This window comes from Cyanistes caeruleus, chromosome 4, assembly GCF_971803275.1.
Source record: "Cyanistes caeruleus chromosome 4, bCyaCae1.hap1.1, whole genome shotgun sequence".
NCBI classification, from domain to species: Eukaryota; Metazoa; Chordata; class Aves; order Passeriformes; family Paridae; genus Cyanistes; species Cyanistes caeruleus.
Window position 1 is genome coordinate 198,391 of NC_141704.1, and position 23,282 is coordinate 221,672.

The 23,282-nt window shown below is 65.3% G+C and overlaps 1 protein-coding gene across 4 annotated transcripts in view; it reads right to left on the reverse strand.

Annotated features, from left to right (window-relative positions):
* FLNC (filamin C) overlaps positions 1–19,463 on the reverse strand; it is a 30,196-nt gene extending 10,733 nt beyond the window's left edge. For 2 of the 4 annotated variants that reach the window (XM_086886199.1, XM_086886197.1), the window contains exons 1-30: positions 18,230–19,458; positions 16,258–16,506; positions 15,677–15,774; positions 15,169–15,319; positions 14,478–14,596; positions 14,277–14,354; positions 13,561–13,723; positions 12,766–12,966; positions 12,220–12,357; positions 11,728–11,854; positions 11,220–11,356; positions 10,457–10,650; positions 10,193–10,306; positions 9,476–9,619; positions 8,858–8,981; positions 8,294–8,454; positions 8,068–8,158; positions 7,787–7,956; positions 7,113–7,230; positions 6,284–6,546; positions 5,347–5,944; positions 4,515–4,688; positions 3,880–4,042; positions 2,971–3,131; positions 2,118–2,285; positions 1,511–1,634; positions 1,260–1,416; positions 857–1,046; positions 356–379; positions 10–257 (exon numbers count right to left, since the gene is read on the reverse strand). In XM_086886199.1, the coding sequence (XP_086742325.1) occupies positions 10–257; positions 356–379; positions 857–1,046; positions 1,260–1,416; positions 1,511–1,634; positions 2,118–2,285; positions 2,971–3,131; positions 3,880–4,042; positions 4,515–4,688; positions 5,347–5,944; positions 6,284–6,546; positions 7,113–7,230; positions 7,787–7,956; positions 8,068–8,158; positions 8,294–8,454; positions 8,858–8,981; positions 9,476–9,619; positions 10,193–10,306; positions 10,457–10,650; positions 11,220–11,356; positions 11,728–11,854; positions 12,220–12,357; positions 12,766–12,966; positions 13,561–13,723; positions 14,277–14,354; positions 14,478–14,596; positions 15,169–15,319; positions 15,677–15,774; positions 16,258–16,506; positions 18,230–18,566 (5,184 nt within the window). In that variant the 5' untranslated portion in view covers positions 18,567–19,458. Of the gene's footprint in view, positions 1–9; positions 258–355; positions 380–856; positions 1,047–1,259; positions 1,417–1,510; positions 1,635–2,117; positions 2,286–2,970; positions 3,132–3,879; positions 4,043–4,514; positions 4,689–5,346; positions 5,945–6,283; positions 6,547–7,112; positions 7,231–7,786; positions 7,957–8,067; positions 8,159–8,293; positions 8,455–8,857; positions 8,982–9,475; positions 9,620–10,192; positions 10,307–10,456; positions 10,651–11,219; positions 11,357–11,727; positions 11,855–12,219; positions 12,358–12,765; positions 12,967–13,560; positions 13,724–14,276; positions 14,355–14,477; positions 14,597–15,168; positions 15,320–15,676; positions 15,775–16,257; positions 16,507–18,229 lie in introns of all 4 variants that reach the window. The other 2 variants (XM_086886198.1, XM_086886200.1) reach the window with 2 other exon arrangements.
* Between the last annotated feature and the right edge of the window lie 3,819 nt (positions 19,464–23,282).

Consider the following 23,282-nt stretch of genomic DNA (forward strand, 5'->3'; position numbering starts at 1 on the left):
CCCACCCACCATGACATGGAAGGGGCTGTTAGGGACGTGCTCCCCGCCAAAGCGGATGGTGATGACGTATTTGCCGGGCTCGGGTGCGGTGTAGAAGATGTCAAAAGTGCCATCGTGGTTTTCCACCACATCCACGTCCAGCTCAGCACCATCAGGCGTTGACACCTTGCAGGTGACCTTGCCCTGTCCCGCTGCCTTTGCATCCACAGTGATCACGGTCTCCTCCCCGATCTGGATCGTGGGGCCCAGACAGGCACCTGCAGGGGAGGGTGGGGTCAGGACCATGGGGGGACTCCAAACCTATCCCCCAACTGCCCCCTCCCAGCCCCCCAACTGCCCCCCTGGCACCACTTACCCAGTCCATGGCCCCCAATGGATACTGCAAGAAAGACCAGGGAGAGCGGTGAGAAGGGGTTGGGGGGCTAGCTGGGGGGCCGGGGGCGCCGAGGGGGCCAGGGGGCTCCGGGGGGGCCGGCACATCCTGTCCTGGGGGCACCCGCTCACCCCCACTGTGCCATGGGGCAGGTCTGGGGGCAGTGGGAGAGGTGCTGAGGGGCAGCAGTGGGGCAGTGGGTGTGCTGGGGGGCAGCCACGGGGTGCTGGGGGGTAAGGCAGGGGTGTCTGGGGTGGGTGCTGTGGGACAGCAAAGGGACACTGTGGCTTAGCATATGGATGTTGTGGGGTAGGAGGGGATGCCATGGGGCAGGAGGATCACTGTGGGGCAGGGAGGAGTGGGGTGGGGCAGTGAGGGGACATTGTGGGGCAGTGAGGGGGTGCTGTGGGTCAGCAAGGGGATGCCATGGGCCAGCAAGGGAATGACATAGGTCAGCATAAGGACACTGGGGGGCAGCCCCACCTGTGACGAGGCACTTGCTGGCATCGCCAGAGGGCACGGCGAGGACACGGAAGGGCGATGCAGGGATCTCGTCGCCCCCATACTTGACAGTGCTGGTGTAGCGCCCGGGCACATCGGGCACGTAGGACACTGTGTAGGTGCCGTCCCCATTGTCCCGGATTGACGCCTTCTTGGGCTGCCCCTCGGGGTCCTGCAGGCAACCCCCATCAGTACCCTGTGCTGGGGGCACCCTGTGGGGCTCAGCACCCCAGAATGTGGGGGAAAGGACACCCTGTGGGGCTCAGCACCCCATGACTCCCCCCTGCACTAACCAGGATCTGGAGTGTGAGCAGCCCTTCACCCATCCTCAGTGTGTCCCCCCACAACCCTCACACTACCCCATGTTTCCCCCTCACGCACTGACCAGAATCTGCACCGTGAGCAATCCCTCGCCAGCATCACGAGCGTCAATGGTGAATTCGACGGGGAGGCTGGCAGGGATCCCTCCTGCACTCAGCCCGGGGCCACTTGCCCGCACCTTGCTGGCATCGTGGGTGGGCAGCGCCGTCACTTTGAAGGGGCTGGAGGAAGCAGGGAGTCAGGAGAGTGCCGTGATCTCCAGGCTGTGTGGGGATCCTGTGTCCCCCCTCTACCCACCCGAGGTAGGGGTCTCACCTGCGTGGCACCTCCTGCCCCCCGTACTTGACAGACACGGTGTAGGGCCCGTCAGTGGCTGGGGTGTAGGTGACCTTGTGGGTGCCATCACCATTGTCTCGGATCTCCACTGGCTCCGGCAGCCCTGTGGGGCAGTGAGACATGTGGGGTGGGGACATGTCAGGCAGGGGGGCATGTGGGACAGGAGGACATGGAGGGTATAGAGCAGCATGTAGGGCACAACCTCCCTGGGCAGGGAATTCCATGGAGAAGGACACCCTGTGGATCTGAGTACCCATGGGGAGGGCACTCCATGAAGCTGGACACCCTATGAAGAAGGGCATCCATGGGGCTGGACGTCCTGTGGGGTAGGACACCCTATGGAGCAGGACATCCATAGGTAGGACACCCTATATAACAGGGAAGGACACTCTATGGAACAGGGCATCCATGGTGCTGGACAAGCCACGAGGCAGGACATCCCAGGGGGCAGGACTCTCTACAGACCATGGGATCCAAGGGGCAGGACATCCCATTATGAAATAGGACATTTATAAGGCAGGACACCCCAGAGGTCAGGACACACCACAAGACACAGGCCCCTGCTGCCCACTGTGTCCCCACTTACCAGTGGGCCCCAGCAGCGTCACCTCAAGGGCTGCATGTCCTGCGGCACTCACGTCCACGGTGAAGCTCTGGGGCAACCGCGCTCGGACGCTGGGACCCAGCCCTGGCCCTGAGCACGTCACCTTTGAGGCATCCACAGCATCCCGCACTCGCACCCGGAATGGGCTCCCTGTGTGGAGAAGGGGTCAGTGCGTGATGGGGCGGGGTAGGGCAGGGATGGGCGCAGTGTGGCCACTGCCAGTGTGAGCATGGGGTCATCATGGGAATGGGGTCACTGTGGGGATGGGGTCAGCATGAGGACAAGGTCAACATGGTCATGAGGTCAGCAGGGGCACAGGGATAGCATGGCCATAGAGTTGGCATGTCCACCATGTGCATGGGCACTTTGTGGGGCCAGTGTGCTCATATGGGGTCAACATATCCATAGGATCAGCATGGGCATGGGGACAACACGATCATGAGGTCAACATGGTCATGGGGTCAATGTGAGCCATGAGGACAGCATGACTGCATGGCCAAAGGGTCAGTGTGGGGAAGGGCTCAATATGGGCATGAGCACAGTGTGGGGTCACCATTGTCATGGGGTCAACATGTCCATACAGTCAGCATTGGAACAAGGGCAGCATGGTCATGGAATAGTTTGGGCAAAGGCTCCACATGGGGTCAACGTGGCCATGGGTCAGTGTGACCACGGGGTCAGTGTGGCCACGGGGGTACCAAAGCCATGGCCATGGGGACAGCACAGGCAGGGGACAGCTTGGCTGTGGGGCCACCATGGGTGGCATCACCGCAAGGAAGCCCTGTGATAACAATCAGGACACCTCCCCGCACCCCGTCCCCGTGTCCCCCCGCACCAGGGATGGGGTGGCCGCCGAAGGTGATGTTGACGTCGTAGTCACCAGGCGTGAAGGGGACATACTCCACTGCGCAACTGCCATCCTTGTTGTCCTTGCAGGACATCTTTGCCTCCGAGGGACCCTCAATGGCCAGGCCCAATCCCCCAGTGCCTGCACCCCTGGAGATATGCCACCACTCAGAGAAGTGACACAGGCATGGGGGGGGCCAGGGGGAACAACAGCCATAGTGGGGAGACAGAGGTGCCACCTCCATGGCAGGGGGAGGGAGCTGCCACCTCCCTGGCAGAGGTGGCACCTCCATGGCAAGGGGACAGATGCCATCCTCATGACATGGGATGGGTTCAGCACTTTCATGGCAGGGGGTGGAGATGCTGTTTGGTGACATGGGATGGAGGTGGTACATCCATGGGAAAGGACTCGGGTGGTAGAGGATGCGAGAGGTTGGACGTGGGACCTCTGGCAGAACACGGAGATGCCAGAGTGGTGACACCGGATGGAGATGGCGGGTTGGTGACGTGGGATAGAGGTGGTACATGCACATAAAGGGCACAGGTGCAAGAGGATAACGGTGACACTTCTATGATCAGGGATGGAGATGGTGGGTTGGGGGCTTGGGATAGAAGTGATATCTCTGATCCATGGTGCTCTTCACAACCCCCCCAGACTCACAGTGCCCCCCCCCCCCCCATGGTGGGCACTGTGGGAATGGGTGTGGGAATGGAGGGACTCAGGGTTTGTGTCCATCTGCTCTCCACACTGAAGCAGGGGGCCGTGCCCACCCCAAAGCCCCCAGTATGGACAGCATGAGGGGTCGGTGCGTGTGGAATAGGGCTAGGGCAGGGGATTTGGAGGCGTTGGGGGTCTTTGGGGGGCAGGGTTGGATTGGGGTAGGGGGTCAGTGCCCACCTGGTCTCCACAGTGAAGTGGTTGGCCGTGCCCACCAGGCCGCCCTCCAGGCCAGGGCCGTGCGCCCGAACGCGTGTGGGGTCGCAGCCCTCGGCCACCCCCACACGGAATGGGCTCTTGGGGACTGCCACGTCATCATATGTCACCTCCACCAGATGCAGCCCTGTGACAGGGACACCATCATACACTGCCCAAGGAGGGGGCACAAGGGGTCTGTGGGGTGGGGATTCTCAAGGAATTTTGGAGGTCCCTGGGTGGGGTTTTAGGGCAAGGCTGGGAGTCCCTGGTTGGGATTTGGGGGTGTCTCAGGGGGGCTTAGGGGTTTCTGGTTCTGGAGAATCAGGGGGAATTGAAGGGGGTCCCCACTTGGATGTGGTATGAGAAGGTCCCTCATGAGGGACGGTGGATGCCTGGCCAGGACTTGGGGTCCCAGGGGAATGTTGGAGTCCGGTGGGGGAGCAGAGTCCCTGGGAGAGCTCATGGTCCCTGGAGGTTCCTGGGGTGTGTTGGTGCTCCCTGGGGGCTGGGGGTCCTTAAGGGTTTGGGAGTTCCCCAGGTATGTCTGTGTTCTCTAGGAGGGCCTAGGGGTCCCCAGGGGTGTTGGATTTCCCAGGGGGGTTGTGGGGGTCCCTCACCCTCCTCGAAAGGTGTGTACTCCACGCGGTAGGTGCCATCGCCAAGGTCAGTGACGAAGGTGTCGATGGGGGTCCCGGAGGGGTTCAGCACCCGTGCACGGATGTGGGGTCCCCCGGTGGGGGCCAGCGCCCGCGCATCCACCGTGAACTCAGTGCCCACCTCCCGCAGCACCCCTGAGGGGTACAGGGGGGTCAAGGGGACCCAGAGCTCACCTGGGAGTCCCTCAGAGCAGCCTGTGAGAGCCCATGGCCCCCTTGGCACACACAGGGGCTTCAAGGGGGAACTGGCACAGCCTTGGGGTCCCGCCCCACACCCCCTGCACCCCCAGAACTTCCCCCCAGGAATGAGAGGAAAACCACAGGGACCCCTGAGTAGTGGTGGGGGCAAGGGGGACAGGGGGAAGAGAGATGACTGGGGTGCCCAGGAGAGCTCCCATCAGAGGGAATTCCCATGGGGAGGAGATGTTGGTGAGCACGGGAGAGTCCATGGCCTCGGGGTCATCCCTGCAAATGGGAGGTGCCCTGGAGGGATGTCCACAGGATACCCAGAGACTCTCCACACGGGAAGGGCTGTCCATGGGGTGCCCATGGGGAGGGGATGTCCATGGGGTTGGAATGTCTGTGAGTGGGGATGTCCATAGAGAGGGGGTACCCACAGGGATGGGGTGACCATGGGGATGCTCATAGAGAGGAGACGCCTGTGGTGGTGTCCACAGGGGTACCCAGGAGGAAGAGATGCCCACAGGGATGGGATGCCCCCGGGGAGAAGGAGATCCCCACCCAAGGGAAGGAGGTGCCTTGGTGAGCAGCCCCTGCATGGCCACTCCCTCACCTCGCGGCTCCACGCCTTTGCCGTAGACCTTGACACTGCTGGTGTCGACGGCTGGGTCAACAGTGACGCGCACGGGGCAGTTGGGGACCGGGAGGCCGCCGTAGTTGATGGTGATGGTGTAGGCGCCGGCACAGGCTGGAGTGTAGGTGATGGCATAGGTGCCGTCACGATTGTTCTGCACCAGCACCTCAGCCTTGACGCCGGCCTCGGAGCGGATCTCGATGGTGAGCTCGGCCTCTCCGGCCTGCGAGCAGTCCACGGAGAAGGCAGCCGCCTCCCCCGCACGGCCGCGCTCCAGCCCCGGCCCCGACGCCGTCACTTTGGCCGGGTCGAAGGGCGCCGTGACCGCAGCCGTGAAGGGGCTGCCCGGGATGTGGTGCCCAGCGAAGAGGATGTTGATGTGGTACTCTCCAGGTGCCGTGGGCAGGTAGGACACGGCACAGGAGCCATCCCCGTTGTCCTGGCACTCAATCTTGGCCTCGCAGGGCCCCTCCACTGTCAGCCCCAGCCCCCCACTGCCCGCGCCTTGCGTGGCAATGGAGAAGGGCGCTGGGACCCCGACACGGCCGCCCTTCAGCCCGGGCCCAGACGCCACCACCTGCAGGCACAGTGACACATGGGGGTCAGGGGGAACACAGGGACAGGTGGAGGTCAAGAGTGACACAGGGACAGCTAGGGGTCAGGGGACATAGGGACACGGGGTGGGCAAGGGGGATGTGTGGCCGTCGGCAGACTCCCACGTGACTGCCCTGTAGCCCCAGCCCCAAGGCCACCACCTGTTCGCAGGTCAGGACAGGGACATGTAGGGGTCAGGGAGACATGCAGAGGTTATGGGGGCATAGGCACACGTGGGGTTTGCGAGCAGCACATGGGGGGCAGGAGGGACACACAGGGATTGGGCACACACACCCCTGTTGCACACATGTGCCACGCTCACCTTGGAGGGGTCAGGGGGCAGCAGAGCTTCCACAGGGAAGGGGCTGCCTGGAACCGGGTGCCCATCGTAGGTGACCTCGACACGGTGGGGCCCCTCCTCGGGGGGTGTGAAAGTGACAGGGTGGGGGCCTCCGGGGGGCGCAGGCCCCACTGTGCAGGGCACGGGGCGCCGCGAGGGGCCCGTCACCTTCACCTCCAGTTGCCCCTGGCCTCCTGCACCCTGTGTCTCCACCTGGAACTCCTGCACCTGCCCCACTTCCGCCTCTGCAGGGGAGCGGGGGGTCAGAGGGGCACCTCTCACCCTGAGGTGTCCCTAGACTGATGGTGAATCTGGGGAGGATGTCTGTCCCAGGGTGTGTCACCTCCACCTAAGGCTGTCCCCCATACCCAGGGTATTGTTTCCCCACAGGGTGTGTGTTCCCCCATTGCCCCCCCATGCCCGTCCCTCATATCCCACTTGCTCCCCTACGCGAGCGGTCCCAAACCTCTCCTACGAGGGTGCCCCCCGACCCACCCTTAGGGCCCCGAGCTGCACCCCACAACCAGGGTGTGTATCCCCCTACACACACAGTGTCCATGCCCTCAGGTGTTCTCACCCCATGCTGAACCCCACACCCAAGAATGCCCTCCCCTGGAGCGCCCCCACATTTAGAGTGTCCCCCCAAGGGAAGCTGATGCCCCCACCCAGGTGTCCCCTCCCAGGTCACTTCCCCCAGGGTGCTCCCAATGCTCGAGTGTCCCTGCCAGGGCCTGCCCCCCCCTCCACACCACATGCAGGGTGCTCCCCTCCCTCGGGGTCCCCCCAGCATTGCCCCAGTGCTGCCACTCACTGCTGTTGAGCCCCTGCACCTTGACCTTGCCCAGCTGCAGGGGGGGAGCCACAGTGACGGGGAAGGGGCTCTTGGGGATGGGGTCCCCTCCATAGGTGACCACCACAGACAGGGGGCCCTGCAGGAACAACTCGACTTCAGGGTGGTGCCAGGGGACCCCCACACAATGCCCAGTCATGGGGCAGAGGGCGGACACCCACGGCACAGCGCTGGGGGATTCAAAGGGGCTACCAGGGGACACGCAGCCATAAGGCTGGGGGCTTGGGGGTCACCCACGGCTCCTGGGGTGGGTGAAGTCCCAGGGATGGGGGGAACCCGTGGATCTGGGGGCACCCTGGGTAGACAGATACACATGTTGGGCTGAAGCTGCCCCAAGGGGGTGCCACAGAGGTGGGGTGTCCACGGTGATGGGGGGATGTTCATAGGGGTGGGGTGCCAGGAGCTGGGAGTACCTATGGGAAGGGGGTGCTCATGGGGGTGCCCCTATACACTCGGCTGTATGGGTGGGTGTCCTTGGGGGAGCCCAGGGAATGGGGTGTCAATGAGAGGGCCCCTCTGGGGTACCCCACGGGCTGGGGAGCCCCTGTATGTTTGGGATCCCCTCACGGGTTGAGCCTGTGGGTTGGGGTGCCCAGAATGGATGTTCCCGTGGGTCAGGGTGCCCCAGCACGCACCTGCTGCAGCGGGGTGTACTTGACCGTGTAGGAATAGTCATGATTGTCGATGACCTCGAAGTCAGCGACAGCTGGGCCAGGCCCCGTCCCCACGAACCGCACGTCCAGGGGGGCCTTCCCCGCCCCCCGCGTCTGCACGCGGAAGTGGGTGGGGGTCCCCACCTCCACCCCTGCACCACATCATCAAGTCACTGCAGGACCCACGGCACACGCAGTCCCTGCCCCACAGCACCCATCACTCCCACCCCATGTCCCCCATCCCCACCCCACTGGCCCCTCACCTGTCCGGCTGAGCCCAGGTCCCTCGGCTTTGACCTTGGTGGCGTCATGGGATGGGTCCACCTTGATGCGGAAGGGGCTGGAGGGGATCTCCTGCGGATCAAAACCAGGGCACGGTGACATGGGGGCACCACAGAGTTAAAGCCCCAGCCCCACCTGGCCGCTGGGGACACCCCACAGAGCAGGGGATGGACCCTTGGGGACGTGGGGCAGTCCCAGAACCCTGACCTGGTTGGCAAAGAGCACCATGATGGTGTAGAGCCCTGCGCCCGGCGCTGTGTACTTGACCGTGAAGGTGTCATTGTCATTCTTAATGATGTCAAAGTCGATGTCAGCCTCCAGCGGCCCCACCACTCCTGGGGCGCACTTGATGCCAATGCTGACGTCACCTGTGGGGGTGGCTGTGTCAGTGGCCCCCATTCCCCAGGGCTACACTGAGGGGTGGCACATGCGGCAGGGGGCTGGATAAGGACTGGAAATGATGGACAGGATCAGGGTTGATGGACCAAGATCAGAGATAATGGACCAGGGATGGGATGCAGGAATAGGGATGCAGGCCCAGGAATCCTGGACCAGGAGCAGGGATGCAGGATCAGGGATTTTGGACCAGGGATGTAAGACCAGGACCAGAACTGATGGGCCCAGAATGAAAGACCCTTGATCCAGGGATGATGAGCAGGACTGGTGGTAATGGTCCAGGACCAGGGGTGCAGGACCAGGGGTGATGGCCCAGGGACACAGGCCTCATGCCCACAGAGGAGTTCCCAGGCTGCCCCCCACCACAGCACCCACCCTGTCCAGCCTCACTGCAGTCCACGGTGAAGTAGGTGGGCTCGTTGGCCTTCAGCCCTGTCTTCTCCACACCTGGCCCATGCACCTTCACCCTGCTGGGGTGGCTGCCCTCGCCCACGCTCACCTGCGGGCCCACAGTGTCAGGTGGGGCAGGGGCATGGACCCCTCTTTCCCCGGCACCCCATGGGACTGGGACCTCCAACCCTGCCACTGGCACCCCGCCTCCATCCAACCGCTCCAAAGACTCCCATCCCCAGCACTTCATGGGACCCCCAACCCTACCCTATAGACCTATAGCACCCTATAGGTCTGGGACCTCCATGTCCACATCCAGCACCCCATGGGACCCCCATCTCCCTCCACATCACCCCATGGGACCCCCATCTCCCTCCACATCACCCCAGGGGCCCCACATCTCCCTCCACATCACCCCATGGGCCCCACATCTCCCTCCACATCACCCCATGGGCCCACAGCCCTACCCAGGCCCCCATCCCCATGGGACTCCCATGCCCCACATCTGTCTTAACATCCTCCATGATTAACACCCCCTCCCTGCACCTCCTGGGACCTCCCCATGGCCACCCCAGCACCCCATGGGCCCCCTGTGACACCCACACGGAAGGGGCTGTTGGGGGTGTTGACACCCCCCCAGGCGACGATGACTGTGTGCTTCATGGCTTTGGTGGGGACGTAGACACAGTGGAAGGTGCCATCACCATTGTCCTTCACCTTAATGTCAATAGGGAAGCCCTCGGCGTCCTGTGAGCAGCAGAGGGAGGTGAGGGAGCCGTGTGGCACTCAGTGCTGGCCAATGGCACCCAACAGCACCCAGTGGCACTAAGTGTCAGCCAGTGGCACCCAATGGCACTCAGTGCTGGCCAATGGCACCCAATGACACTCAGTGTTGGCCAATGGCACCCAATGGCACTCAGTGCTGGCCAATGGCACCCAATGGCACTCAGTGCTGGCCAATGGCACCCAATGACACTCAGTGTTGGCCAATGGCACCCAATGGCACTCAGTGCTGGCCAATGGCACCCAATGGCACTCAGTACTGGCCAATAGCACCCAATGACACTCAGTACTGGCCAATGGCACCCAATGGCACTCAGTACTGGCCAATGGCACCCAATGACACTCAGTGTTGGCCAATGGCACCTAACAGTGACTAACGGTGCCCAGCAGCACCCAGCAGTGCTCAAGGGCAGCCAATGGTGCCCAGCAACACTAAATGGAGCCCAGCAGTGTTTGACTGTACTCAAAGGTGCTCAGCACCGCCCAAGGTCACCCACCAGCACCCAGCACCACCCAACAGCCCCCTACAGTTCCCACCTGTGCATAGAGCTTGAGGGGCCCCTTGCCAGCACCACGGGCATCGATGGTGAACTCGGCCGGGCGATCCACAATGCAGCCAGTGGGCTCCAGCCCTGGCCCAAAGGCCTTCACCTGTGGAGAGGCGGGGTTAGAAGGATACAACGGGGTGCTGGCACCCCCAGCACCCACAGGTGGGACGCGATGGGGTGTAATGGGGCACAGCAGGGCACTATGGAGCACAAGAGCACAACAGGATCTGTGGGTTGTCGTGGGTCACAGCACCTTGTCGGGCCAGGAGTCAGGGGGAGCGGGGCGGATATCAGCCATGAAAGGGCTGTCCCGGATGTCCTCATCATCACAGACCACGTGCACAGCGTAGAGCCCTGGCTCGGTGGGCCAGTACCGCACATCGCACGAGCCGTCGCCCTTGTCATCGCACTCGATGCGCGCCTGGGATGGGCCCTCGATGGAGAACCCTGGGGGCACCGCAGCCACCATTACCCTGTGCCTGGGCCAGGACCCCCAGATCCTGTCCTTGTCCCCCGCTCTGTGCCCATGACCCCAGCAGGGTGACACCTAACATGTCTTTATGTCCCCCCCAGAAAGGCATCCAGACCATTCTCCCCATCTCTGTGACCATGTCTCCAGACTGGCACCACCCATGCCCCCCCACCCCACTGTGGCCACCCCCAACCCACCCCATGTCCCCACTCTGCGTGGCCGTGTCACCACAGCAGTGGGGGACCCCACCATGGTGCCCATCCTCCAGCCGGTCCCCATGTCCCCAGTGGCGTTTCACATACTCCGTGCCCTGGTCTCCACCACACTGACATCCCTTACAGTGCCACACTGCCCCATGGTGCCCCCCATTCCGTCCCCATGTCCTCAAGAGTGTGTCACCCGCTCATGCCCTTGTCCCCACCACATAGCTCCCCACCCTGCTCCCACAACACGACCCCCAACCCTGTCCCCATGTCCTCCCACTTCAGGGCTCACCCAGTGTCCCCACCACAGTGCCCCACCCCTCCATGTCCCCCCAGCTCACCAAGGGTCCCCACTTCAGTGCCGACGGCCTCAACCACGAAGTCTGCAGGGCGCCCCACGACCCCACCCTCGAGCCCCGGCCCCCAGGCCCGGACCTTCTGTGTCCCGGGCTGGGGGGACACCTGCACCTCAAACGGGCTGGGAGAGGACAGACAGGTGTGAGAGGGGGCTGTAGCACACCTGCACAACCCCACCCCCTCACACATCTCCCCCTTGAACGGGCTGGGGGGAATGGGGGGCAGGGGGCTGTACTACACCTGCACCCCCAGTCCCCTCAAACATCTCCCACCCCTGGGGGGACACCTGCACCTCAGATTGGCAGGAGGGGATGATGTGTACCCCACACACCCCTCACATTCCCCAAATCCCCCACCCCCAGGGGGACATCTGCATCTCAGACAGGCTGGGGAGGGTGGAGGGGCAGTGAGGGGTGGGGTTTGTACATCATTCTCCTGCTGCCCCCCGCCCCCGCATAAACCCACCCCCCTCACTCCCCCCTTGCCACTGACCTGCGGGGGATGGCGTAGCCACCCCAGGTGATGGACACCTGGTAGGTGCCGGGCACCCGGGGCACGTACTCGCACTCGTAAACGCCGTCACCAACATCCCTCACTGTCACTGGCTCCTCCGTGCCCCCTGTGGGAGGGGGTCAGATGGGGCACCCACCCCAGGGGCACCCCCCAAACATGCACCTCCCATGGTGCCCCCCAACCCATGGTCAACCCCAGGATACCCCCCAACCGTCCAACCCCCATGGACAACCTCACGGGACCCCCATCCATGCACCCACATCCCCATGGCCAATCCCATGGTGTCCCCCAACCCTAGACCCCCCCATGGGTTCCCCATCTATATCCATCCCTCCATGGGGAACCCCCACCCACACACTCACCCCACGGGCCCCCCAGTGGGACCCTGCCCACAGACCTCCAATATCCAACCCCACGGTGCCCCCCACCCTGTCAACCCCACCATGCTCCCACACAGTGACTGACACGTACCTGGTCCCCGCAGTGTCACCCGCAGGTCCCCGCTGCCCGCACCCCGTGTCAGGACCTTGAAGTCAGCCACGTCCTGCACTCGGACGCCCCGTGGCTGCAGCCCCCGGCCCGTGGCCCGGACCGCCGAGGGGGTGCAGGCTGCAAAGTCCCATTAGCACCCACCAGCACCCACCAGGCACCAGGGGGACCTTGGGGAACCCCCAGGAAAAGGAAGTGGGGGTGTCCCAGGGCTGGCAGGGGCACATGGGGATGCCTTGGGGATGCCCTGGGGATAGGGGAGTACCATGGCATCCTCAGGGGCACAAGGAACCAAACCCTGGGGACACCTTGGGGACAGGGGTGCCAGAGGGACACCCAGGGGAGTGTGAGGGGACCATGGGTTCACCCATGGTCACTTATTGGTGTCACAGACCACCACGGTCACCACTGTGTGCCTTGGGGCCACTGTGGTGACATCTGGGTGACACGGAGCCACTGACAGTTGTCATTGGCTACAGTGGTCACAAATGTTGTGGAGCCACGTGGGGACCTGGGAGGGAGCCTCACCTTCAGCCACATTGACGGTGAAGGGGCTCCTGGGGACCTGGGTGCCAGCGTAGGTGACACAGATGGTGTGTGGCCCTTCGAGGACGGGCCGGTAGGTGCAGCGGAACACGTTGTCTCCCTTGTCCTCCAGCATCACCTCCACCGTGTCCCGCCGGCCCTGGGGGTCTGTGATCACCACCCCCACATCGCCCGAGCCAGCCCCTGTCATCACCAGGACACAGGCTCAGTGCCATGGCCAGGCTACCATGAGGACATGTCCCCAGAGCCACCCAGCCGTGCCATGGCCCTGTCACCCTGATGACACGGCCCCACAGCCACCAGACCATCCCATGGCCATGGCACAAGGACACAGTCTTGGTGCCACTTGCCACACCGTGGCCCTGCCACCAGAAGACCACCCCATGGCCATGTCACCATGAAGGCGTGGCCACAGAGCCACTAAATCGTGCTATGTCAAGGCCACCTCGAGGACACGTCCCCAGAGCCACCTGGCCATGCCATGGCCCTGGAATGAGAAGGACATGTCCCCAAGCCACCATGAGATCATGCCATGGACATGCCACGGCCCTGCCACTCCCAGGACACATCCCCAGAGCCACCAGGCCACCCCATGTCATCAGGAGAACGTAACTTCAGTGCCAGCAAGTCACGTCACAGCCACAGCACAAGGATATGTCTCAAAGTCTCTGGTCATGGTCATGCCACCACGAAGGCATGTCCCCAGTCACCCGGCCATGCCATGGCAACACCACAAGGACATGTCTCCAGAGACCCCCAACCCCGCTGTGCCCCCACCTGCAGTGTAGATGTCGAAGTAGGTGGTTTTGTTGGCCACGTTGCCCACGGGCTCCAGGCCGGGGCCGCGTGCCGTCACCTTGCTGGCGTCACCCAGGGCCATGCCCACGTTCACCCCAAAGGGGCTCCCGTCAATGTTCTGTCCCGCGAAGAGCACTGTCACCTGCAGGGCACAGGGACGTCAAGGGTGTCAGGGGACCACGGCCCCCAAGACTGCACCACACCTCAGGAACAACCCCCCGAAGGACCCCCACGGAGAGAGCACGTGTGACATCCCAGGGACACCCCTTAGAGTGACAACCTGAAGAGTCCCCCCACAGCAGTGACTGTCCCCATGGACTCCCTATTGTCCCCTCCAGAGACCCTAAAGCATAGGACACCCAGGAATCCCAACGGGACACCCCAGGCTCCCCCCAGTACAACACCTCCCCCCACAGGCTTCAGTGTGGCACCCCAGGCACCCTACAGGACACCCCAGGGCCACCCAGTGCCATCCCTAGAGACCCCAAGGGGAGCCCTCCAGGGACCCTCCGGGACCCCCAAGCCCCACGGTGCCAGCTGTCCCCCATTCCCCTTGGGGGGAGGCATGGGGGGGAGAAGCCACCACTCTGAGGTGTGGGGGGTGTCAGGGGTGGGGGTGTCACCAGGAACATCACAGGGGGCGTGTTGTGGGGGGGGTATTGTGGGGGGCATTGCAGGGTCACCGAGGGGCTCACCTTGTGCAGCCCCCCGACCTTGGGGACGTAAGTGACGCTGTATGTTCTCTTCTTGTCATTGTTGGGGACCACCTTGGCCTGGGGTGGGAAGAGACCCCAAACGGGGGAAAGGGGGTGACACAGAGCTGGGGCACTGGGGGGGAATCTCCCAGAGAGGGAGACAGGGAGGATCTGCCAGAGGGGGGACCAGGGCCCCTGTACCTCCTCAGTGTGTCCCTCGGGGTCCTCAACATAGACAAGGACCTCACCCATCCCCGCCTCGAGGGTCTCCACTGTGAACTGGGCAGGGCGCAGCACCACGTTCCCCTGGGGCTCAATGCCTGCAGGGTAGAAGGAGTCAGGGAGGGCCCTGGCACCCCACAACCCCCCAGAACCTGGGGCCTCCAGGTTTTCCTTGGTGGTGGCAGGGGGGTCCGGGGTGTCAATGGTGTATCCTGAGTACGGGTGGGTGAGCCTGATAGGACTTTGAGGGGTCCCTGTGCACAGGGGGACTCCTGGGGAGCCCTGGGTGGGGAGTGGAGACCCTGGGGCTTCCCTCAGGTGTCCCTGGGTACAGGTGACACACCAGGATTGGAGAGGAGTCCCTGGGCTTGGGGAGCCATGGTTTCCTCTCATGCCCTGACAGCCACAGCCCCCAGGTACTCTCTTGGGCCAGGTTCCAAAGCACCCCATGTCCCCCACCCAGCACCCTCCCCGTGTGCCCCCTGCGCCAGTTCCCATGTGCTCCTGAGCTCCCCCTGTGTGGGGTCCGTGCCTCTCGTGTGTCCCATGTCCCACCCGGGCCAGATCCCCAGCCCCTGGTGCCCCCACAAAGCTCCACACCCCCTGATGCCCCCCTGTCCTGGGACCCCAGCCGCCCCACGGCCCCCCGGTCCCTCTCAGCCCCCCGTACCGGGCCCATAGGCGCGCGCACGGCCGGGCTGGGGGGGACGGGGGCGCAGGGGGGCCCCTGGCCGGAGTTTGGCCTTGGGGAACTGCGACAGGTACGTCATCACCGAGTGCTCATCCACGTTGGGGTCCACGATCTCCTCGGGGGCAATCACCTGGGGGGGAAGCCCCAACACCTGTCAGACCCTCCGGGCACCCCCTGCTGCAAAACACCCCCACCATGCACCCCACTACCTGGAGGGGCCCCCTGACACCTCCCGATCCTCCCGGGACCCCCAACACCCATCGGACCCTCCTCACCCCCTGGGGAACCCTCCCACACCCCCACCCCTACCACACCCACAGGTGCCCAGGTGCTCCAATGCCCGGGGACCCCTGTGGATCCCCAAGGACGTGCCCCAGACACGCCCTTGCACCCCCCGTGTCCTCTCCCAGTGCCCCCCTGTTCCTGCCCTGTGCCCCCCCCCCACGCCCTGTCCCCACAGAGACCCCCCGTCCCCCCGTGCCCGTACCTGGGGGACTCCCAGCCAGTCGTCTGCCTGCTGCATGGCCTCCCGGGCGTTCTGCACCGGCTTGTTGGGGTCCCACTTCTCCCAGTCCGGGCACAGACCTGGGGGGGGCCAGAAGGGTCAGGGGCGCACCCCCGTCCTGACCCCCGTCCTGCACCTCCCCCTTTCTGTGCCTAGTGCCCCCCAGCATCTCCATCGCACCCCGTCCCTCCCCGTACCCCTGCCCCAGCACCCCCTGCCCCAGCACCCCCCGCCCCAGCACCCCCCGCCCCAGCACCCCCTGCCCCAGCACCCCCCGCCCCAGCACCCCCTGCCCCAGCACCCCCCGCCCCAGCACCCCCTGCCCCAGCACCTCCTGCCCCAGCACCCCCCGCCCCAGCACCCCCTGCCCCAGCACCCCCCGCCCCAGCACCCCCCGCCCCAGCACCCCCAGCCCCAGCACCCCCTGCCCCAGCACCCCCCGCCCCAGCACCCCCCGCCCCAGCACCCCCCGCCCCAGCACCCCCTGCCCCAGCACCCCCTCACCCGGGCCGCAGTTCTCGCCCCCTTGTCCCCCCAGGTCCCCGCGCCCCCTCGCTCCTCACCCGGGGCGCAGTTGTCCACCAGCGCTCCCAGCGCTTTCCCGTCGCGCCAGTCGCGATTGAAGTTGGTGATGGGCAGCTGCGGCACCTTGTGCTGGATCCAGCCCAGCAGCCGCTGCTTGGGGGTCTGGTGGCGGCCTTCGTCATCCTCCTCCTCCTCCCACATCGGCATGGAGATGGAATAGTGCAGGATGAGGGTCCAGATCAGCCCCAGGATCAGCTTCAGGTTCCCGTCCACGATGGCCTTGCTGTCTGTGGGGGCGAAACGGGGGGGGCTGAATGCCGAGATCCCTCGGGACCCCCCCGGGGCACCCCGAAATGCGGCGGGACCCGCCGGGGGGATCCCCGCACCCTGGCAGCCCCGGTCCCGGGATCAGCTTCAAGGTCCCGTCCCATCCGGCTGCCTGCGGAAAGGGGGCAGAATGGGAGGAGCCGCCCGGGGCACCCCAAAACCCCAGAGCACCGCCACAGGGACCCCCGACACCCCGCGGCACAACGGGGCGGGCTCCAGCACCGTCTCGGGACATCCCGACACCCCACGGCAGTGCCACGGACCCCGCACCCCAACACCTGCGTGGGGACGTGCCGGGGCACAGAAGTGAGGGCTGAGCCCCCCGCCCACCCCGAGCACCCACAGCCTGCGGCGGGACCCCAGCAGCCCCCCGGGAAGTGCCCGGTGGGGGCACAACCCTGGCAGAATGGAGAAACTGAGGCAGGGGACGGCTGAGGGGGGGGGAGGGGGGCCCGAGGCATCCCGGACCCTCCCCCACCGCCCTGCGGGGCGGACCCTCCCCCTCTCCCTTCCCCCGCCACTTCCCCCCACGAGCGATCGCGTTTCAGGGAGGAAATGGGGGACATGGGGAGTGGGAGGGACAGACCCCGCCCCGGGGGGGGCAGCACCTGGGAGCTCCCCAAAACTTGGGGGTCGCATCTGGAGGGGGTCCCGGGAGCGGGCAAAGACACGCGTGGGGAGGGGGGGAGGGGGGGGGTCTCGCACCCCCCGGGTCCGGGCGTGCGAGGGGGGCCGTGCACGACCCCGAGTGCGGGGGGGCCGCGAACGCTCCCCGTGCCGGGGGGGTCACCCTGCAGCTGTCGGGTGGGGGTGGGCGCTGAGGCCCGGACAGGGCTGGGTGGGTGTGCGAGCCCCCCCGCGCGTGAGCTCAGCGCCCCGGCCCCGAGCCAAGCGTGAGCTCAGCCCCCCCCACGGGCCGGACCCCCCCGCTCTGCACCGCGCAGCCCTTGCACGCCCACCCCTCGCACACTCGTCCGCAGCCCCACCGCTGCCTCCAGCCTTGCACGTTCAGCCCCGTTCCCGTCCCTCCACCGCTCTTCAACACTCACCCCGCTCCTGCTTCTCCCTCACCCCTCCCCGTGCACATTCATCCCCGTTCTCATCTGCCCATCGGCCTCACTCCTGCACGCTCATCCTCCGTTCCCATTCATCCATCACCCTGCTCGCACACACACCTACGGGCCATCCTCGTTTGTCTGTCATGTCCCTTGCACACTCATCCTTCCACCCAACTTGCTCTCTCATCCTACCCACACTCACCCCCCTGCTCCCTTTACACACTCATCCAGATCTTCACTTGTCCACCCCTGCCTTCAAACAGCCATGCTCAATTTCCCAGCCCTCCATCACGCCACCCTTGCACACTCATTCCTCATTCTCATTTGTGCATTGGCCTTGCCCTTGCACGCTCATCGCCAGCCCCATCCTCAGTGCTCTGTACTCACAGTAACCCTCTTCCCACTCCAGCACCCCTGCCCTGGCACACTCACCATTCCCACTCCCCTCCCAGCCTCCAGCACACTCTCCCTTTCCCCCCTCACACACCCCTTGCACACCCACCCTTGGACACTGTTCCTCCCCCAAGCCCCTTGCACACCCACCCATGGTCACTGTTCCTCCCCCAAGCCCCTTGCACACCCACCCTTGGACACTGTTCCTCTCCCAAGCCCCTTGCACACCCACCAATGGACACGAGCTTGATGTGCTCCCGCTCCAGGAACTCGAGGGCCACCGAGACGTTCTCCAGCTTCATCTGGCGGAAGTTGGGGCGCGGGTGGTGCTTGCGCCCCATCTTCTTCTGGCTGAGCACCTCGAGCAGCGCGATGAGGCGCAGCCCGTCGCTCAGGTCGCGCTGCAGGTCCACGATGCGCTTCTGCACACACTTGAGGTGCTCATTGCACCAGCGTGTGAACGTGTTCTGCTGGATCTTCTTCCAGGGCGCGTCCTCTGCAAGGTCCTTCTCGGTGGCCGGGAGCTCCTCGGGGTCCTCACCCGGCGCTGCCTCGTAGGTAGAGTTCATCCTGGAGGGGTTGGGGGGCTCCTCGACGGGCAGGGGGTTGCTGGGTGGTGTGGAGGGTCCTGAGTGGGGGGGAGGGGGGGGGGAGGAGTCCTGGGTCACTTCTGGTGCTGTGTGGGGGTCCTGGGTCAGTCCCAGCGTCCTGAAGGGATCCCGGTACTGTGGGTGTGGGTCCCAAATCAGTGCCGGTGTCCTGTGGGGGCCCCGGGTCAATGTGGGTGCCGGGGGCGGGGGTTCTGGCTCCCGGTGGCAGAGCTGGTGCTGGGGGACGTTGTCCTGGGTTGGGGAAGGTGTCCTGGCTCAGAGCCCGTGTCCCGGTGGGGGCCCCGGGTGGGAGCCGGTGCCCGCTCTGGGGTCCCGGTGCTGGGGGATGGCGTCCTGGGTCAGTCCCGGTTCCTGGGCGGGGGTCCGGGTGGGTGCCTGTGTCCTGGATGGGGTCCCAGTTCCCGGCAGTGGGGGACGGTGTCCTCGGTCAGTCCCGGTGCTCAGGGAGGGTCCCGGTTCCCGGGGTCAGTCCGGGTGTCTGGGGATGGGGTCCCGTCTCAGTCCCGGTGTCCCGGGAGGGGTTCGCTGCTCGGTACCGGTGTCCTGGGTACGGGTCTCTATTCCCGGAGTCGGGGGGGGTGTCCTGGGTCCGTCCCAGCGCAAGTTCCCGGTGGCGGGGCTGGTTCCCGGTGGGTTCCCGGAGCGGAGCGGCGGCTCCCGGAGGGCTGGCGGATCCCGTGGGTTCCCGGGCCGCTTTCCGATTGTTCCGATTGTTCCCGGAGCGTTTGGCGGTGGGTCCCGTGTGCTCGCGGTGCGTCCCAGGAGCGTTCCTGGGCCGGGGGCGGCGGCGGCAAGTGGCGGGGCCGGGGGCGGCGGCGGCTTTAAGCGCTGCCCCGGCCCGGCCCGCCCCGTCCCGGGGAGGGACCGACCAGGAGGGACGGACAGACCGCCCGACCGGCCGGGGGGTGGGGGGCCTGGCCCTCCGTATTTAAAGTCCCGGCCTCACTCCCGGACCCCCGGAGTTCGGCACCCCTGGAATCCCGCACTCCGGCACCCTCAAAGCCCCGAACCCCCGAAAGCCGGGATCCCAGCACGCCTCGGAGCCTCCGATTCCGGCACTCCCGGCCCAAGGCTCCCCCAAACCCCCTCGGGCACCTCCCGAAAGCCGGGATCCCAGCACGCCTCGGAGCCCCCGATTCCGGCACTCCCGGCCCAAGGCTCCCCCAAACCCCCTCGGGCACCTCCCGAAAGCCGGGATCCCAGCACGCCTCGGAGCCCCCGATTCCGGCACTCCCGGCCCAAGGCTCCCCCAAACCCCCTCGGGCATCCCCGAAACCCCCAGACCCAGGCAGTTCCGAACACGCACAGATATCAGCACCCCCAAATCTCCGACATGCCTAAAACCTCAATGAACTCAAACACCGGCACACCCAAACACCGACACTCACAAATAAAAACACCCCAAAACGCCGGCACCCACAAACTCCCAAACACTGGCACCCCAACACCCCAAAACTCCCCAGATTCCCTAAAGTCCAATGCCACAAACTCTGGCAGCTCTGAACCCCCTGACCCCAGACATTGGCACCTCCAACCTTGGCACACCGAACCACTGGCACGCCTAAACTTTGGCACCCTCAAACCTCAGCACCACCAAACCTCGGCCCAAGAGCCCCAACCTCCCTGCACTGAAACCCTGGTACCCCAAATCCTGGCACGCAGACACCCCCGAAACTCTGGCATCCCAAAATCTAAGCACCCCCAAACTCCAGAATCCACCCCCAATAATCCCAAATACCTGTAACCTCGACACCCCAAAACCTCAGCACCCTATAGCCCAGGCACCCCAACACCCTGTTATCCTGATACACCTGTACCTCGATACCCCAGCACCGCAGGCCCCCAGCAGCGCAACGCACCCCAAAACCCCCACAAAGACACCCTGCAAACTCCGAACCCCCTCACTCATCCCTTCCCACCTGGGAACCCCCGAAAAACCCACATAAAAACTCTCCCCCAGCCCCGAGGGGCACAACTGAGATCCCACAAACCCTCTGAGGATCCCCCTCCTGGAAAACCCCCCGGGATTCCCCCTCCAGAACCACCCCGGCCGTGGAACCCCCACCCAGTCCCCCCCCGGCTGCGCCCCACTCCCCCCCGCTGATTCCAGCCGTGCCTCAGTTTCCCCATGGTAGTGGCACGCGCCTGGGGAGGGGGTTCGGTCATACTTGGGGGTTCGCCCTGAACCCCGCTGCCCCCCGAATCTCTCTTGTGTCTCCCCCCCACTCCAGACGCCCGAGGCCTCCTCGACACCCTTGGGAGGGGCGGGGGGGACACTCGTGTGACCCACATTGGGTCCTCCTGGGGGGGTGATTTGGGGGGTATCGTGTTCCCCCTGTTCCGGTGCCTGCCCTGGAAGCTTCCAGCGGGGGGGGGGGGGGGCGGTGCGGGTGCACCCCGAGGTGACAGCGGGTGACAGGGGGTGACGTGGGGGGGTGACGTGTGGGGGGTGACGCGGTGGCGCCTGCGCCAACACCTAAAAATAACCTGCCGAGTCAGAGCCACGCAGCGGGACCCAAAATACCCGGGGGGGCAGGCGGGGGGGGCACCCCCAACACACCAGCACCCAAAATACCCCAGGGCAAGGGGCAGGGGGGCACGGCTTGGGGCGGGGGGCGCAAGGCGGCAGCGTGCCCCAGCAGGACCCCCAGAGCCAGGGCAGGCGTGGGAACGGCAGCGAGCGGATTGTTGGAGGGGCTCAGGGTGGTCTGCGAGGTGGGGGCCAGGATGTTTGTGGAGGGCCAGGGTGGTCCAGCGGTGTCTGAGCAGTCGGGGCACTCCGGGGGGATGAGTGTAGGCCAGGATGGGGGTTCAGGATGCTCCAGGGGGGGCCGGGTGCTCCACAGGGGTCCCAGTGCCCCCGGAGTCTCGGCTCTGCCACAGCCAAGGAGGAAGGGCAGAGGAAGATGATGGTGGAGGCCACGATGAAGGGACAAAGGCCTTGACCCCGCCAGTGTCTCCTAGGGAGGGGACACAGGGTAGAGTCACTGCCCCCTGTGGTGACACCCTGAGTCCAGTGTCCCCTCACTCTGCCCCTGGCTCTGGGTTTCCTGCGTTTTTCTGGGTTTTTTCTGCGTTTTTCTGGGTTTTTTCTGCATTTTCCGGGGTTGGAAACACTCGGGGTCCTCAGGGTGGGGTGACATGGGGAGGGGAGCATCGGCAGCGTGGGGGCACAGAGAGGGGAACAGGGGGACACTGAGGCCACGAGGACAAGGGGGCCAGGGCTGGGGTGCATAGGGGAGAGGGGAGCGAGGGGTACGTGGACAGTGGGACACAGGGAACGTGGCCTTGGGGACAGCAGGGACCTCTGTGGGGCCACATCCAGGAGGGCACAAGAGCAGCAGCTTGGAGGTCCTGGGAGTCCCGTGGGGGCCATGGGGCTGTAGACAGAGCGCTGGGGGGCCGTGGGTCCCGTATGGAGGTGGTGCCGGCACCAGTGGGCGCTGGGGCTTGGTGCTGCCTGCGCTGGTGGGTGCTGGGGGTCCTGGCAGGGCTGGCGGTGCCGGGGCCCCGGAGCTCCACGCTCAGCACCTCCTGCTCAGCAGCACCCCTGAGCCCCCAGTCCCTTCCCCACTCTGTGGCCACCATTCCAGAACCACAGAATCCCTGAGGCTGGAAAAGCCCTCCAAGGCCGGCGAGTCCAAGCTGTGTCCCCACCTTGTCCCAGAGCCCTGAGTGCCACATCCAGGCCTTCCTGGGACACCTCCGAGGATGGGGACTCCAAACCTCCCTGGGCAGCCCCACCAAGGCCTGACTGGGCCCCACTGAGCCCCAGCTGTGCCGCAGCTCCCACACCCCCTGTGCTGTGTGACCCCTCTGCAGCCCTGCAGGGACCGCAGTGACCGCAGTGACCGCAGTGACCGCAGGGACTGCAGGGACCGCAGGGACCGCAGTGACCACAGTGACCGCAGGGACCGCAGTGACCGCAGTGACCGCAGGGACTGCAGGGACCGCAGGGACCACAGGGACCGCAGTGACCGCAGGGACCGCAGGGACCGCAGGGACCGCAGGGACCGCAGTGACCGCAGTGACCGCAGGGACCGCAGCTCCCCAGGGGAACGGTGACGGAGGGGAGGGACATGGAACCTCTGTGGGGTGTCTGTCCCCTGGATCACCACCCTGTGGCCCCCATTTGGGGGGTGCCCAGTACAGCAGCAGCAGAGCTGACCTGATCCAGTATGGCCCAGTCCAGCCCAGTCCATCCTGGTACCGTGTGACCAGACCCAGTACAACCCAACAGGACACAGTACAATCCGTGGGACAACACAGTGCAGTACAGCCCGGTGTAGTCCAGTAACCCCAGTACAAACCAGTACAGTACAGGCCAGTATGATCCAGTACAGCCCAGTACTGCCCCGTAAAACACGGGCTGGGTCTTCAGCCTACCCAATCCCCCTGTTCCTCCCCTGGCCCACCCCTGAGCCCCCCTGGCCTCATCTCTGCCCCAGAGCTGGACAGAACCCCAGGGGTGCCCCAGGGTGTGCGCCCCACCCACACTTCCCAGGGACACAGCTTCCCTTGGAGGTGTCACCCCCCGCCCCAGCTCCCCCTTCCCCGGGGGTCCCAGAGCGCTGTCCCTGCACTGGCCTTTATAGGCACCCCCAGCCCGGGGGGGCCCCAGCGCCTGTAATCCCCCCATAAGCAGCTTCTGCTCATCCTTCCTGTTTCCCGGGG